At 42.8% G+C, this 12,623-nt stretch overlaps 1 protein-coding gene across 1 annotated transcript; it reads left to right on the forward strand.

Annotated features, from left to right (window-relative positions):
• Positions 1–10,320: 10,320 nt before the first annotated feature.
• On the forward strand, positions 10,321–12,301 carry LOC110013880 (putative nuclease HARBI1; the record flags this gene model as incomplete). Its single annotated transcript, XM_023949428.1, is given in 5 exon segments — positions 10,321–10,626; positions 11,251–11,386; positions 11,501–11,613; positions 11,698–11,809; positions 11,898–12,301. Coding segments are annotated over 5 exon segments (1,044 nt in total), but the record flags the coding sequence as incomplete, so codon positions are not given.
• Between the last annotated feature and the right edge of the window lie 322 nt (positions 12,302–12,623).

A 12,623-nucleotide genomic window follows, 5' to 3' on the forward strand; every position in this document is an offset into this window, starting at 1 on the left:
CAGATTATACTTCAGAGCTAAGAGATTAACTAAACACTGTAAACCAGATAAGGAACTACAAACTTATGACTATTGCAGGTAACTAAATCTAAGTGGACTAAATTGTTCAACACACACAGAAACCGCAGGTATTCTTTACAAAACGTTTGGTTTTCATTTTACAAGCCTTCATACGTTCAAGGGAACAATGTTACATAACTTAAAACATTTATGTAAACAGGCCTTCACAAAGGGACTTAACTTGACATCTGACCTCACTATATTCAACGGATTAGGACAAGTATTAAGAAAATTCAAGATGGCTGGACCTTAGTGAAGGATTCAACTGAGCAAACAAGAGAGGAAAAACATTTATATTCATTGAAGAACCTGCTCAACACATTTTTGTCTTCAGGCACTTACAAACTTGTGTTATTATTGTTTTATCCTGACTTAAGGAATTAAAAGTTTTCTGTAAAACAAACAGCTGAGTAACATGACAAAAGTTCAGCAAAGGTTCAGTAACTTTCACATGGCAAGGCCATAACCTTTTGACCTTTTGTTAGATGCTGTAAATATTTGTAATGAAGTTGCAGTGAAACACTATTAAGACATGTTTTTAACTAGTCTAAATTAGAGATCACTTAATGATTCTCATCAGTATTGCGATGGTCGCCACAGTAGGCTATCAGTTACCTCAGCTTACCTGTTTAGTACAGACATGGACTTTTGACAATTGATCAGAGTAGTGGCACACCTGCTACTCATTTCTGAATTATTTTCCACCAGTTCAGGGTCTGAAATGATCAGTAGGCGTATTATTTACACGTGCAATCAGCTGTTGTCACTAGGCAACAACATGCTAGCAGAGAAGCGACTGGAGCTTCTCAAAGAGTTACGCTGTCACAGGAGAGGCTGTAGAATTTGAGTTTAGCATCAGGAGAGGAAGGAACGCTACAAGTCAAGCGTCCATCCATCCTCATGGAGAATAAAATATATTTGCCAAAAATAATGAAGGACCTCACAGCGCTAACCAGACTGCAGTAGGAGTACCAGCAGAGCAGTCTCCTGCTGTTCATGGAGACCTGGCTCATGGACCTCACACCAAACTGAGGGAACTCTGGAGGATTTCCAACTAGTGAGAGCGGACTGGTCGGTGGTAGGGAGGGGGCTTGAGGTGTACGTTAATGGGGGATGGTGTAACCCACAAGACAAAAACTGCATCACAGACATTGAACGGTTAGCAGACAGCGTTCAGCCGTACAATCTGGGGGGGGTTTCTTGTTATTGTGTTTACTCTTTACATTCCACACTCTGCAGAGGCTAAAGCAGCCTGTGAAGACATATCCACCTCTGTCTCTCAGCTAGCAACAGCACATCCACAGTCCTTTATCATAATATTTGGAGACTTTAACTCCGCCCCTCTTTCTACCCCAACTTCACCCAGTATGTTGACTGCCAGAGCAGGGGCAATAAACACTGAACTTGCTGTTAGCCTACATCTAATTACCTTTACCCCCACTGGGCAACTTTAACACAACCTGGACATTCTTAAGCCCCCATTTACCCGCTTGGTGAAGAGGATACACCCCACCACATAGATGGTCAGGCTGTGGATGATAATCGACTTAGGAAGGAAGTCACTTCCTGTTTTATCCGTGAACATCCAGGAAAAGACATTGAGACGTTGGACTCTCAGAAATACCTGGGTGTTCACCTCAATGACAGACTGAACTGGATGACTAACACAGACATCTTGAACAAGAAGGGCCAGTTGATTCCACTTGCTGAGGAGACAAAGGTCTTCAGAGTTTGCAGGACTTTTACAGACTATCTATGATGGCGTTATTGCATCTCTCCTCTTCTACGGCGTGTGTTGGTGGGGAATGGATGCATGGACAGGAACAGGAGGAAGGTCGAGAAACTGCTGCAGAGATCCAGCTCTGTACTGGGATGTTCCCTAGAGTCTGTGACTGTGACGGGTGAGAGGAAGATGTTAGGAAAACTTGAATCCATCATGGACAATCCTCTTCATCATCTGTGTGAGACAATGAAAGCACTGAGGATCTCCTTCAGTCAGAGCCTGAAAGCTCCTTGCTGCATGAAGGAGCATTGACAGATCTTTCTGCTATCAGCTATGAACGCCTCATAGACACTGAACGCTTCATTGTGTTATTTGATGCAGTTTGGTAACCATTATGAAAAAAAAGAAATGTTCAAATAAGCAGGGTGAAAAAAGATTCATGACAATACATTTCATTAGGTTAATTATTGATGACAAACTAAACTGGAAACCACATGTTAGATATCAGCAAACTAAACTGTCCAGAAGCATCTCAATTTTAAATAAAGCTGTGTTCACAGTAATAATTTTAATTCCAAACAACATCCAGTGTATCTCCAGGAGGATGACACTGAATTCTACTGAACCAGATTCTTCTCATGCTGTGATGTTAGTAGTTGGGTTATTATTATTAATGCTGTTATTAATGTTATTAATGCTGAAAACTGACAGTAAAACTCCTCCATATCCTGATCAGTCAGTCACACACAGGGCTTTTATTGAGGCCTGCAGGCGTTCTCGATTGGAACCGAGACACCCGGTGCCAACTGCCGGGTCCACGGTTCCAGCCCAGGAAATCTGAGCCCACTCAGACAGCAGTGTCCACAGAAAACGCATTTCTCAAGCCTCGTCAATTGACCAGGGGCCGCCGTTCATTCAGCTGTGGTAAAGAGACACGAAGAGGCTTAACATACTGGTTAAAACGAAAGCGAAACATTCTCTTTTTCGTTGGGGGGGCTTAACATTATTGAGAAGGAGTGTCTTATTGGAACATGTTTGTTGAAGATATTGCATGGAAGGAGGTTTGGCTAATTAATAATCTGTAATAAATTCTTGATCATCAAGAGTAAAAAGTTCATTTTAAGATTATCCACATATTGTACCAGGCTAAAACTTTTATTCAAATTAGATTTAGATTAAACATTGATAGTAATGATAGTAGTGATGCAACATTATGACTTTTTACAACTGATACGGATACCAATAGTCAACTGATATTTTTTAAAATACTTCTCAAATGCGTCAGCAATAGTCCCCTGCCCAGAAACTTTCCTTTTTTTTTCTTTGAATGAGTGCTAACGCTTAAAATGGAGTTTTAGGGCAGTTGATAGAATTTTCTTTTTTAATCACGAATTCTGAGTCAAATTTACAAGAACAAAGCCATAGATTAACGAGGAAAAAACACCAAAGTTTTCCGTTTATTGGAGCCTAGCTTAAAGATGAAATATGTGGATCCTTTTGTGAAGCTTTAATTCCAGATAGGTTTGAAAAACAAAGAAATTCAGAACCTTTTGACGACTCAAAATCCAATTATTGTCAGTGTTGGTAAAGCAGAGTTTCATAAAAAAAGGAGCTCAAAGACACAATGGAGTGTAGAGGACAGCAGCTTTATTTTCTTTCATTCACATACCCAGAAACCCCTTTGTCACCTGACGTCATTATCCGGTTATATGCAGAACACCAATGCGGAAGGAAAACAGTGTTCCATACGCCCCCTCCTCCAGATGAAACATCCTGTTTCAACACAAAACAACAAGTTGAATGAAAATAGTCTGATATATTAGCATTAGAACGTTTAAAAACCCAAAAAGTCCTCCTCCTCAGATGGAAAAATCCCACAAATGTAGAGATCTGGTCTTTAGTGGAGGAAGAAAGGATTGAAGTGGACATCTGCAGGGACACCAACGGCTTCATCAACGGCTGAAGAGATCCTGCAAACCATCCATCAATAAATAAAACATTAATAAATCCTAAACAAAGGAGCTTCCAAGCATTTGAAACGTTATCAATAAACATTCAACTCACCTGTAAGTTTAGTCGGTCTGCTCTGCTGCTGCTGCGTGGCGTTCACTTGCTGCTCTGTATGCTCACCTCCACTTTAATCTCTTAAGTTTACAAGTTGTTTTTCTTGTAAATCTACAACTTTAAATCTTGTAATTTTTTTGGTGGCCCCTAAAACTGCAATGATAGCAGCTTCATATTCTTTCCACACATCGTGGTGGTGAATTTTCAAATAGCTTGTGAGATTTGTGGTGTTAAAGCTTGACCTTTTACCCTCTTTGTGACACTTCTGTCGAAGACGTTTTGCAAACAGCGAGTGAGTCGTTGGTCTCAGACACGGTAAAATAAGCCCACATGTTGCAGACGGAGGTCTTTAGAGCAGGCGCTGAGATGTCAAATACCATTTTCTTCATCATTTTAGTTCAGTGACAGAATAATCAATGTTGAAGTAGAAAATGAAAAAGCATGTTGGTGGATTGCTTTTTCATTTTAATTTTGAGTCATAAAATGCAGCTTCATTTTGAAAATGAAAAAGCATTTATGATTTTGACTTTTATTTTTAATTATGCTACAGAATCGCTTCCATACAAAACGACAACAGTTTAAGCTTTTAGTCATCGGTCAATAATCAGGGAACTTTTTTCTTATCGGAATCATCTGCAGGACGTTGTACTGTCCAACATCGGCCTACAATTATCAGTATCTGATGCTATCATGCTATCAACTACTCTGTAGTTTTTGCTGCAAAATTCCACTGAAACAGTGATCCATCTATTCTGATATTGTCCTGAAGTTAAAGAAGATTTATGCTAAACTGATTTGCTTAAATTTCTTGCACATTTTGGCCAAATTTCATAATTGTCGCGTGCGTGTGTTGTTCAATTGTGTGTTTCTCTGATGAAGGTGACATACCTATGTGGTGTAGCTGCAGCTGTGGTTTCCAGATGACATCCAGCAGTCTGCGCTGACGACAGAGCTCCTGCTCGTACTGGACGATGGTTCCTTCACAGAGTCTGCAGATTTCTTCAGCAGCAGCAGCTAGTCGCTCGCTGATCAACTCTCTCAGAGACTGAAGGGAAGACATGGTTCCTGCTCCGATCTTCAGCTCCAACTCCCACAAACACCTTCTTTACGCTGCTTTTTCACTCGAAACTGACAGTTCGTATCCTCCTTTGGGTCCAAAAACGTCACTGTTGTCCAGACAAAATCGCCGCCGGTCTCTGAACACAAGCTAGCTACAAGCTGCTAGCGCCGCGCGCTGCTGTTTACTTCCGGGTCACGCTGATAACTTCATTCTGAAAAAGCCTTTTACATTTCGATTATCCGAATATTTATTTTTTTTACGAAAAGAATTTACAACCTTTTTAAGTCACGAAATATATTTTAATAAAAAGTATGAAAAACAAAAATAATTTTGTCAAAAATGCTTGGTAAGCGGATATGACGTCACAAGAATTTACGATGTACTTTTTTTTAAAACGATGTACTGGAATTAATCACAAAACCAAACTGTAATCAAAGATGTGAGCATAAAAGGACTGTTTAGGAGATGAAAAACTGTTTACAGTTGAGACTTAATACAGACTGAAGCTTTTTTGTTTTTAATATTTAAGAGAACTTTTACATCCAACCTCAGTTTATCTGAAGTCTCACATTAGAACAACAATTATTTCTGGTTTTGTTAGACCCTTTGTCATTGTCTGCAGGTCTGCAAAGCAGAAATACCTGATGTTAAACTGAATAAATTCACTGTAAAATTTTTTTTATTGTTTTCTTCTCGTGTAAAAAAAGAAAATAATGATGGAGCTACGGCAGGATTACTTGGCTCAGGTTTTTTTTTTAATAATTACGAAACTCTCGCAGACACAACCACCCAATGATTCAGAGCACATCTCTTCACAAAAAACAAAGAACAAAACAAAAAAATCTATACACATAAAAATATAAAAAAACTTTCAGAATAAATTAAAATTTAAGGCAATCAACAATCTAGACAAGGGGTGCCCAAACTTTTTTCCTCAAAGGGCCAAAATCTAAATGTGATCGTGGACCGTGGGCCAAATACAATACGTTTTTTGTATGTCATTAAATAAAAGCAGAAAACAAAGAATATGCTTTAATGTGTTTATTTTGATTCTGTATTCATCAAGGTAACACAAAAATAAACATTCTTTCAAACCATTAAACATAACAGCAAGGCCTCACTGGCAATTTTCAACTAAAAAACAAAAACAAACTAAAACAAACTTTTTTTCCAATGAAAACAGCAAACTGCGATCCTTAATGAGAGACATGGAGCTGGTCTTTTGACTTAATCAGTGACTGAATGTTGGGCTGCAGCTTACTCACTGATAGTGTTAGTATGTCTTGCAAGTGTGAGTCTGTGAGGGTCCCCCTGAGTTTGATCTTGTTCAGGTTCATGAGACTAAATGTTTGCTCACAAATGTAGGTGCTGCCAAACAGAGATAGCATCACTTGTGCATTTTTTCTCATCTGTGGGTATCTTTGTTTTGACACATGTGGATAAAAATCCCTCAAGGGTAGTGATACAAATTTGCGTCTTAGCTCTGTGTCACATTGAAACTCAATCAACTCCATCTGCAAATGCTCTGGAACTGAGTCGGGACTCACGCTGAAGGGCTGAGAAAAAAGCTCCATGTCACCTGCAGTCTTCTTAAAGTCCACAAAGCGCAAATCAAACTCCTTATTTAAGTTGCTGAGAAGTTCTCCATATTCTGGCAACCTGTCAGAGAGAGCTTCCAGCTCTCCCTCTCTCTCTCTCTCTCTCTCTCTCTCTCTCTCTCTCTCTCTCACTCTCTCGCTCTCGCTCGCTCTCTCTCTCTCTCTCTCTCTCTCTCTCTCTCTCTCTCCCCCCCCCCCACGTTTGCTGGGTGTCTTTTTTGCTGCAGCTGAGCACTGCAGGAGTGTTGACCTGGTCTCAGCCACAGACTGCCGACGAGAATGGCTTGTCTTTTTTTGGAGGACCCAATTGACGAGGAGGCTGTATTAAATCCTAGAGAATTACATTTACGTCGTGCGAGGATTTTGAGACCTAGACTCGATTTTTTTGTCATTTCCCCATACGTTTTTGTTTGAGCATTACCGTTTTTCGTTGCAGTCAATTACATATATACAATGAAAACAACATTAGATATTGCTATGTAGATGTTTCATATGTCAAATATTGTCAACAAAGCCTACATCCATGACATGCTCAAATTTGACCTGATTGAATTATGTTTTTATACTTCATTTTTAGCTGCTGCCATGTTCTTTTAATTCCTGCAGGATTGCAGCTACATGAAAATGAAATCAGGGACATTGAATTAGATTAATGTAACAATTAATTTTTGGAAACACAATTTTCTAGCACTGCTTACTTTCTTAATCCCATATAAACCTATACCACTTGATCAATACAAAGGTAGACAAAAGTTCACTTTGAAAAACACAATTGCATGTATTAATATTAAACTGACCAACGTTTGCAAGAGGGGAAGGTTAACAAAAAAGTCCTCTAAACATTACCGACGTTAAATGTGGTTGTTTTCAAAAAGACATGAAAACAACCGCTATTCCTTATGTTTTTAACCGTTTTCATGGTCTGCAGGTCTGACAGCAACAATCTCAAATGTTGGACTGAACCATTTCATTGTAAACATGCGTTGTTGTTTGTGTGTTGATCCACAAACACGCTGTGAAGAGGAACCTGCAGTGAAGGCAGCCATGTTGGAGCCTCACACATGTTCTCATTAGGATCAAATGAACCAGTGTGTTTGAGACTGAAAGAAAGACTGAAGGACAAAGAAATATGAAGATTCATTAAGGATCAAATCCAGACTTTATTCATGTCTTCAGACAAAAAAGCTGCAGACATTTTACAGACACAATTGAGGTTTTTCAACACTTTTCTGACCAGAAGATGCAGTTCTGGATACAGCCAGAAGGTGTCGCCCTTCTCATTTCTAATACAAGTTCAAACTACAGATCAGGGGCCTGTTTCAGAAAGGAGGTTAAGTGTAAACTCTGAGTGCGTTAACCCTGAAATAAGGGAAACCCTGGGTTTTCCGTTTCAGAATGGGAGGTTTGTTAAACCAGAGTAAACAGAGTAAGTCAAACCCGTTTCTGAAAGAGAGGTAACTTCAGGAATCAGGAATCAGGAATCAGGAAACTTTATTGTCATTTTATCATGATAAAACGAAATTAGGCTCTCTGGTCCCGGGCCAGCCGTTTACATTCAGACATAAATAATATATATCAATAATAATGTCAGTAAAATATCAGTCTGTTATGGTGTGGTTCCTGATGAGTATTGCACAGAAGTATTTTTCAAATTGCACAGTATTTTATGTTAAGTATTGCACAGCCCTGTGATATTGCACTTGGGAATTAGCTTGTTGTCCATAGGGGGGGGGGGGGGGGGGGTGCAGTGATCAACCGGAGTTAAGCAGTCTGACTGCTTCAGGAAAGAAACTGTTCCTCAGTCTGGTGGTCCTGCTCTTTATGCTCCTCAGTCTCCTGCCTGAGGGGAGCAGGGAGAACAGAGGGTGTGAGGGGTGGGTGGGGTCTTTCAGGATGTGGGAGGCCCGTTTCCTGCACCTGGTCGTATAGATGTCAGTGGTGGATGGCAGGCTGCAGCCCACAGTCCTCTGTGCAGCTTTGGTCACTCGTTGCAGAGCTTTCCTCTCTGCCGCAGAGCAGCTGCCGTGCCACACCGTGATGCAGGAGGTCATGACGCTCTCCACCACACACCTGTAGAAGGAGGTCAGGACTGGGATCCCCATCCCAGCTCGCTTGAGCCTCTTCAGGAAATAGAGGCGCTGGTGTGCCTTCTTGACCAGATACCTGAAGCTGGAAACCACTTCCACCGCGTCCCCTCCGATGTGAATGGGGGGAGGGGAGCATCTGTCCTTCCTAAAATCCACGATCATCTCCTTGGTCTTCTTCCCATTGATGCAGAGGTTGTTGTCTCTGCACCAGCTCTCCAGATGTTCCACCTCCTGCCTGTAGTCAGACTCATCGTTGTTGGAGATGCGTCCAACCACAGCTGTGTCATCCGCAAACTTCACGATCAGACAGCTGGGGTGACTCGCTGTGCAGTCGTGCGTGAGCAGGGTTAACAGGAGGGGGCTCAGCACACAGCCCTGGGGGGAGCCCGTGCTGAGGGTGATCGGGGAGGAGGAGACGTTGCGGATTTTTACAGACTGCGGTCTGTCTGTCAGGAAGTCCAAGACCCAGTTGCACAGAGTGGGGTTCAGTCCAAGTGTGTGTAGTTTCTGGGTGAGGGTCTGCGGGATGATGGTGTTAAAAGCTGATGTGAAGTCCACGAAGAGCAGTCGAACGTACGCGTTCTTGTTCTCTAGGTGGGTGAGGGTTGTGTGGACCACAGAGGAGATGGCGTCCTCTGTGGATCGGTTTGACCTGTATGCGTATTGGTGCAGGTCCCTGGTGATGTCGATGGATTCTGTGATGCGGGTCATGACCAGTTTTTCGAAACATTTCATGACTATCGGTGTCAGGGCTACCGGCCGATAGTCATTCAGACTTGTCACTGTGGATGATTTGGGTATTGGAATGATGGTGGCGGTTTTCAGGCAGGTGGGGACCACTGCCTGCATCAGGGAGGTGTTGAAGATGTCTGTCAGCACCTCTGTGAGCTGGTGTGCACAGTCCTTCAGCACCCGTCCAGGGATATTGTCGGGTCCAGCAGCTTTGTGAGGGTTGATCCTCTGGAGGGTCCTCCTCACCTCAGCGGGCGTCACACTGAAGGGCTCTTCGCCAGGTGGGATGGTGAGTTTGGTGCTGGGAGGGGCGGTGTTGGAGTCCTCAAAGCGGGAGTAGAAGAGGTTGAGTGCGTCTGGTAGAGAGGGGTCCTCAGGGCATTGTGCATCTCTGGTGTTGTAATCTGTGATGCACTTAATGCCCTTCCACATACTCCGAGGGTCATTCGACGTAAAGTGTCCCTGAATCCTCTGAGCATAGGCGGCCTTGGCCCTCCTCACCCCAGCATGCAGCTCCCTTCTTGCCGCTCTGAGTGCCACCTTGTCACCTGACTGGAACGCAGCATTCCTGTGTTTCAGCAGAGCCCGCACCTCTGCGTTCAGCCAGGGTTTCTGGTTGGGGTAGTCCGTTACAGTCCTGGTGCTGGTGACATCCTCCGTGCACTTACTGATGTACCCGAGGACTCCTGATGCATAATCCTCCAGGTCCACCTCCCCCTCATGCGAAGCTGCCTCCCTAAAGATCTGCCAGTCTGTGTGCTGGAAACAGTCTTGCAGAGCTGATGCAGCCTCACTAGGCCACACTGTGATGGTCACATATACTCGGAGTCAGTGTCCACGGTTACTTATGCTGCGAAGCTAACCTATTCGGGAGCAGGTTTTATTCTCCAAACTCAAGGTTTCTGCCGGTCCCCTCCCCTTTTTAAAGACGAAGCGGTATTTTTCGCTTTAACCTTCATTGCCCACATTTCCGTCACACAGAGACGGTCTAAGTGACAAGAATGGCTTGTCCTTTTTTTGGAGGACCCAAAAGACAAGGAGGCTGCATTCATTTGTACAGAATTACATTTACGTCGTGCGAGGATTTTGAGACCTAGACTCGATTCCTTGTCATTTCCCCATACGTTTTTGTTTGAGCGTTACCGTTTTTTGTTGCAGTCAATTACATATATACACAATCTTATCCAGCTTTGCATTACTAACATCAGCCATCGTGGACGTGCTCTTACATCCGAGCAGATACTTTGTGCAGCTTTACGTTTTTTTGCCAATGGAAGCTTTCTGTACAATATCGGGGATGCTGTCATGGTCAGAACACGAGACGGACTCAGATGCTGGAACCCAGTACGAGGAGACAGGTAAGTGGATAAATGTAATTTAATGTCACTGAATATGGCGAAGGCTTGGAGGAGCGTGGCTAGGTCGAGACTAGAAGGTGTGGCTTTGAGCGTGGTGGAGAAGCCTGAGCGAGCTGTAGCTCTTGCTGACAGAGGTGCAGCTGCAGCGCTACTGGAGATCTTGAGAGTGGTGTGACTGAAGGTCTTGAGGAGGGGTGTTGCTGGAGTTCTTGTGAGTGGCAAGGCTGGAGGACCAGTGAAGCCAGAACCAGTGCGTGCTGTGGCCGAAGAGCGTCGGCGTCTGGGAGGTAGCTGCAGCTCAAGGTGGTGTAGGTTCCAGGTGACAATTGTGGCATGAAAAACCTGAGGCACAAGACAAACGAGGTTAGCGTGGTTCTAGACAAGGGAGCCAGACGTGGAGCACTGAATGACTAGGCACCATCAGGGTTAACGAACTGGCGAAGACTCTTGGAGTTGGGTCTCCTTAAGAAGCAGGTGAGTTGATGAGTTGATTAGTCACAGCTGGAGTCAGGAGCAGAGCAGGGCTGGAAGGGGGAGGAGACTGGCAGGCACCATGACAGATGCGGAGCATATTAGTAAAGCCACTGTATGCAGAGCTGTTCGGAAAGTGTGCCTCGCTCTCAAGCGCTTTCTGCACATTTTTATAGTGTTTTCTGGGCACAAACCCCTGAGAGCCATCAAAGAGGAGTTTCACAGGATTGCTGGTTTGTAGTGTTCAAATCACTTCAAATGTTTCTATTCTGAACAATTATGTTAGTTAGTTAATAATGTCTTACTGCATCCTCTGAAAGTGATATAATAATTAAAATTACCTTCAGGTTTTCCAAATGTGGTTGGATGCATTGATGACACACATATACCCATCATTGCACCAACTGAAAATGAGGCAGACTAGGTAAACAGAAAGTCAATCCACAGTATTAATGTGCAGGTACATAGAGTTACATGCAGTTTATGATGGTGAAACAACCTAGCAATGCTATATTTGAAATGTCTTATTCTTTCCAATGTAAATATTATATGTGATGCTGCACATATCATCACCAATGTTGAAGCAAAGTGGCCCGGCTCTGTTCATGACTCACGAATATTTCGTGAGTCTACCCTAAGCAACAGACTGGAATGTGGTAAGTAAATGTATGCACTACATTTACACATGCACTTAAATGTAGCACATAAGCAATATTATTTTTGTTTTTGTCTTTTTTTATACAGGAGAGATTGATGGCTTTCTGCTAGGGGATAGAGGTTACCCATGCCAACCTAAACTTCTAACCCCTTACCCAGAACCTGAACAAGGCCCACAGCAGCGCTTTAATTTGACACACAGCAGGACTAGAGCCAGGGTGGAGATGACCATAGGCCTGTTGAGAGCACGTTTCCAGTGCCTACTTCACCTTAAGGTCACCCCTGAGAGGGCCTGCGACTTCATTGTGGCATGTGTAGTTCTCCATAATATTGCCATATTTAGAGGGGAACAACACCCTGCCCTACACATACAAGACCCAGAGGAAGACCCCAACCACCCTCCAGATTTCCAGGATGGAAGGGTGGTCCGAGACCTTATATGCCACCATTCATTCTCAGATTGAATCAACCACCACAACAAGAAAAAAAAAGAATCCCACAATGAATAAATTCAAGTCACAATTTATTTGGTTTTCCTTATTTCCTACAAATTGAAAAGGAACAGTAAGAATTCAATATTCATCCAAAACCTTTATAGAATTCACCAATCTCAATACACACCATACCTGTAGCTTGGGTTTTAGGATCTCAATTTCCAGATCTGACTTAAGGATCTGTCGATTTAAGTAGGACATCTCTTCATCAGTTTTCTCTATTTGTTTAATGCGATGAAGTCTATATAACTTCTTAACTGGTAACTGAAAATACAGTAGTGTGGGGTTAAATCCTGTTCATTCAACATGAATTCCATTC

Source organism: Oryzias latipes, chromosome 19 (assembly GCF_002234675.1).
Source record: "Oryzias latipes chromosome 19, ASM223467v1".
Taxonomy (NCBI): Eukaryota; Metazoa; Chordata; class Actinopteri; order Beloniformes; family Adrianichthyidae; genus Oryzias; species Oryzias latipes.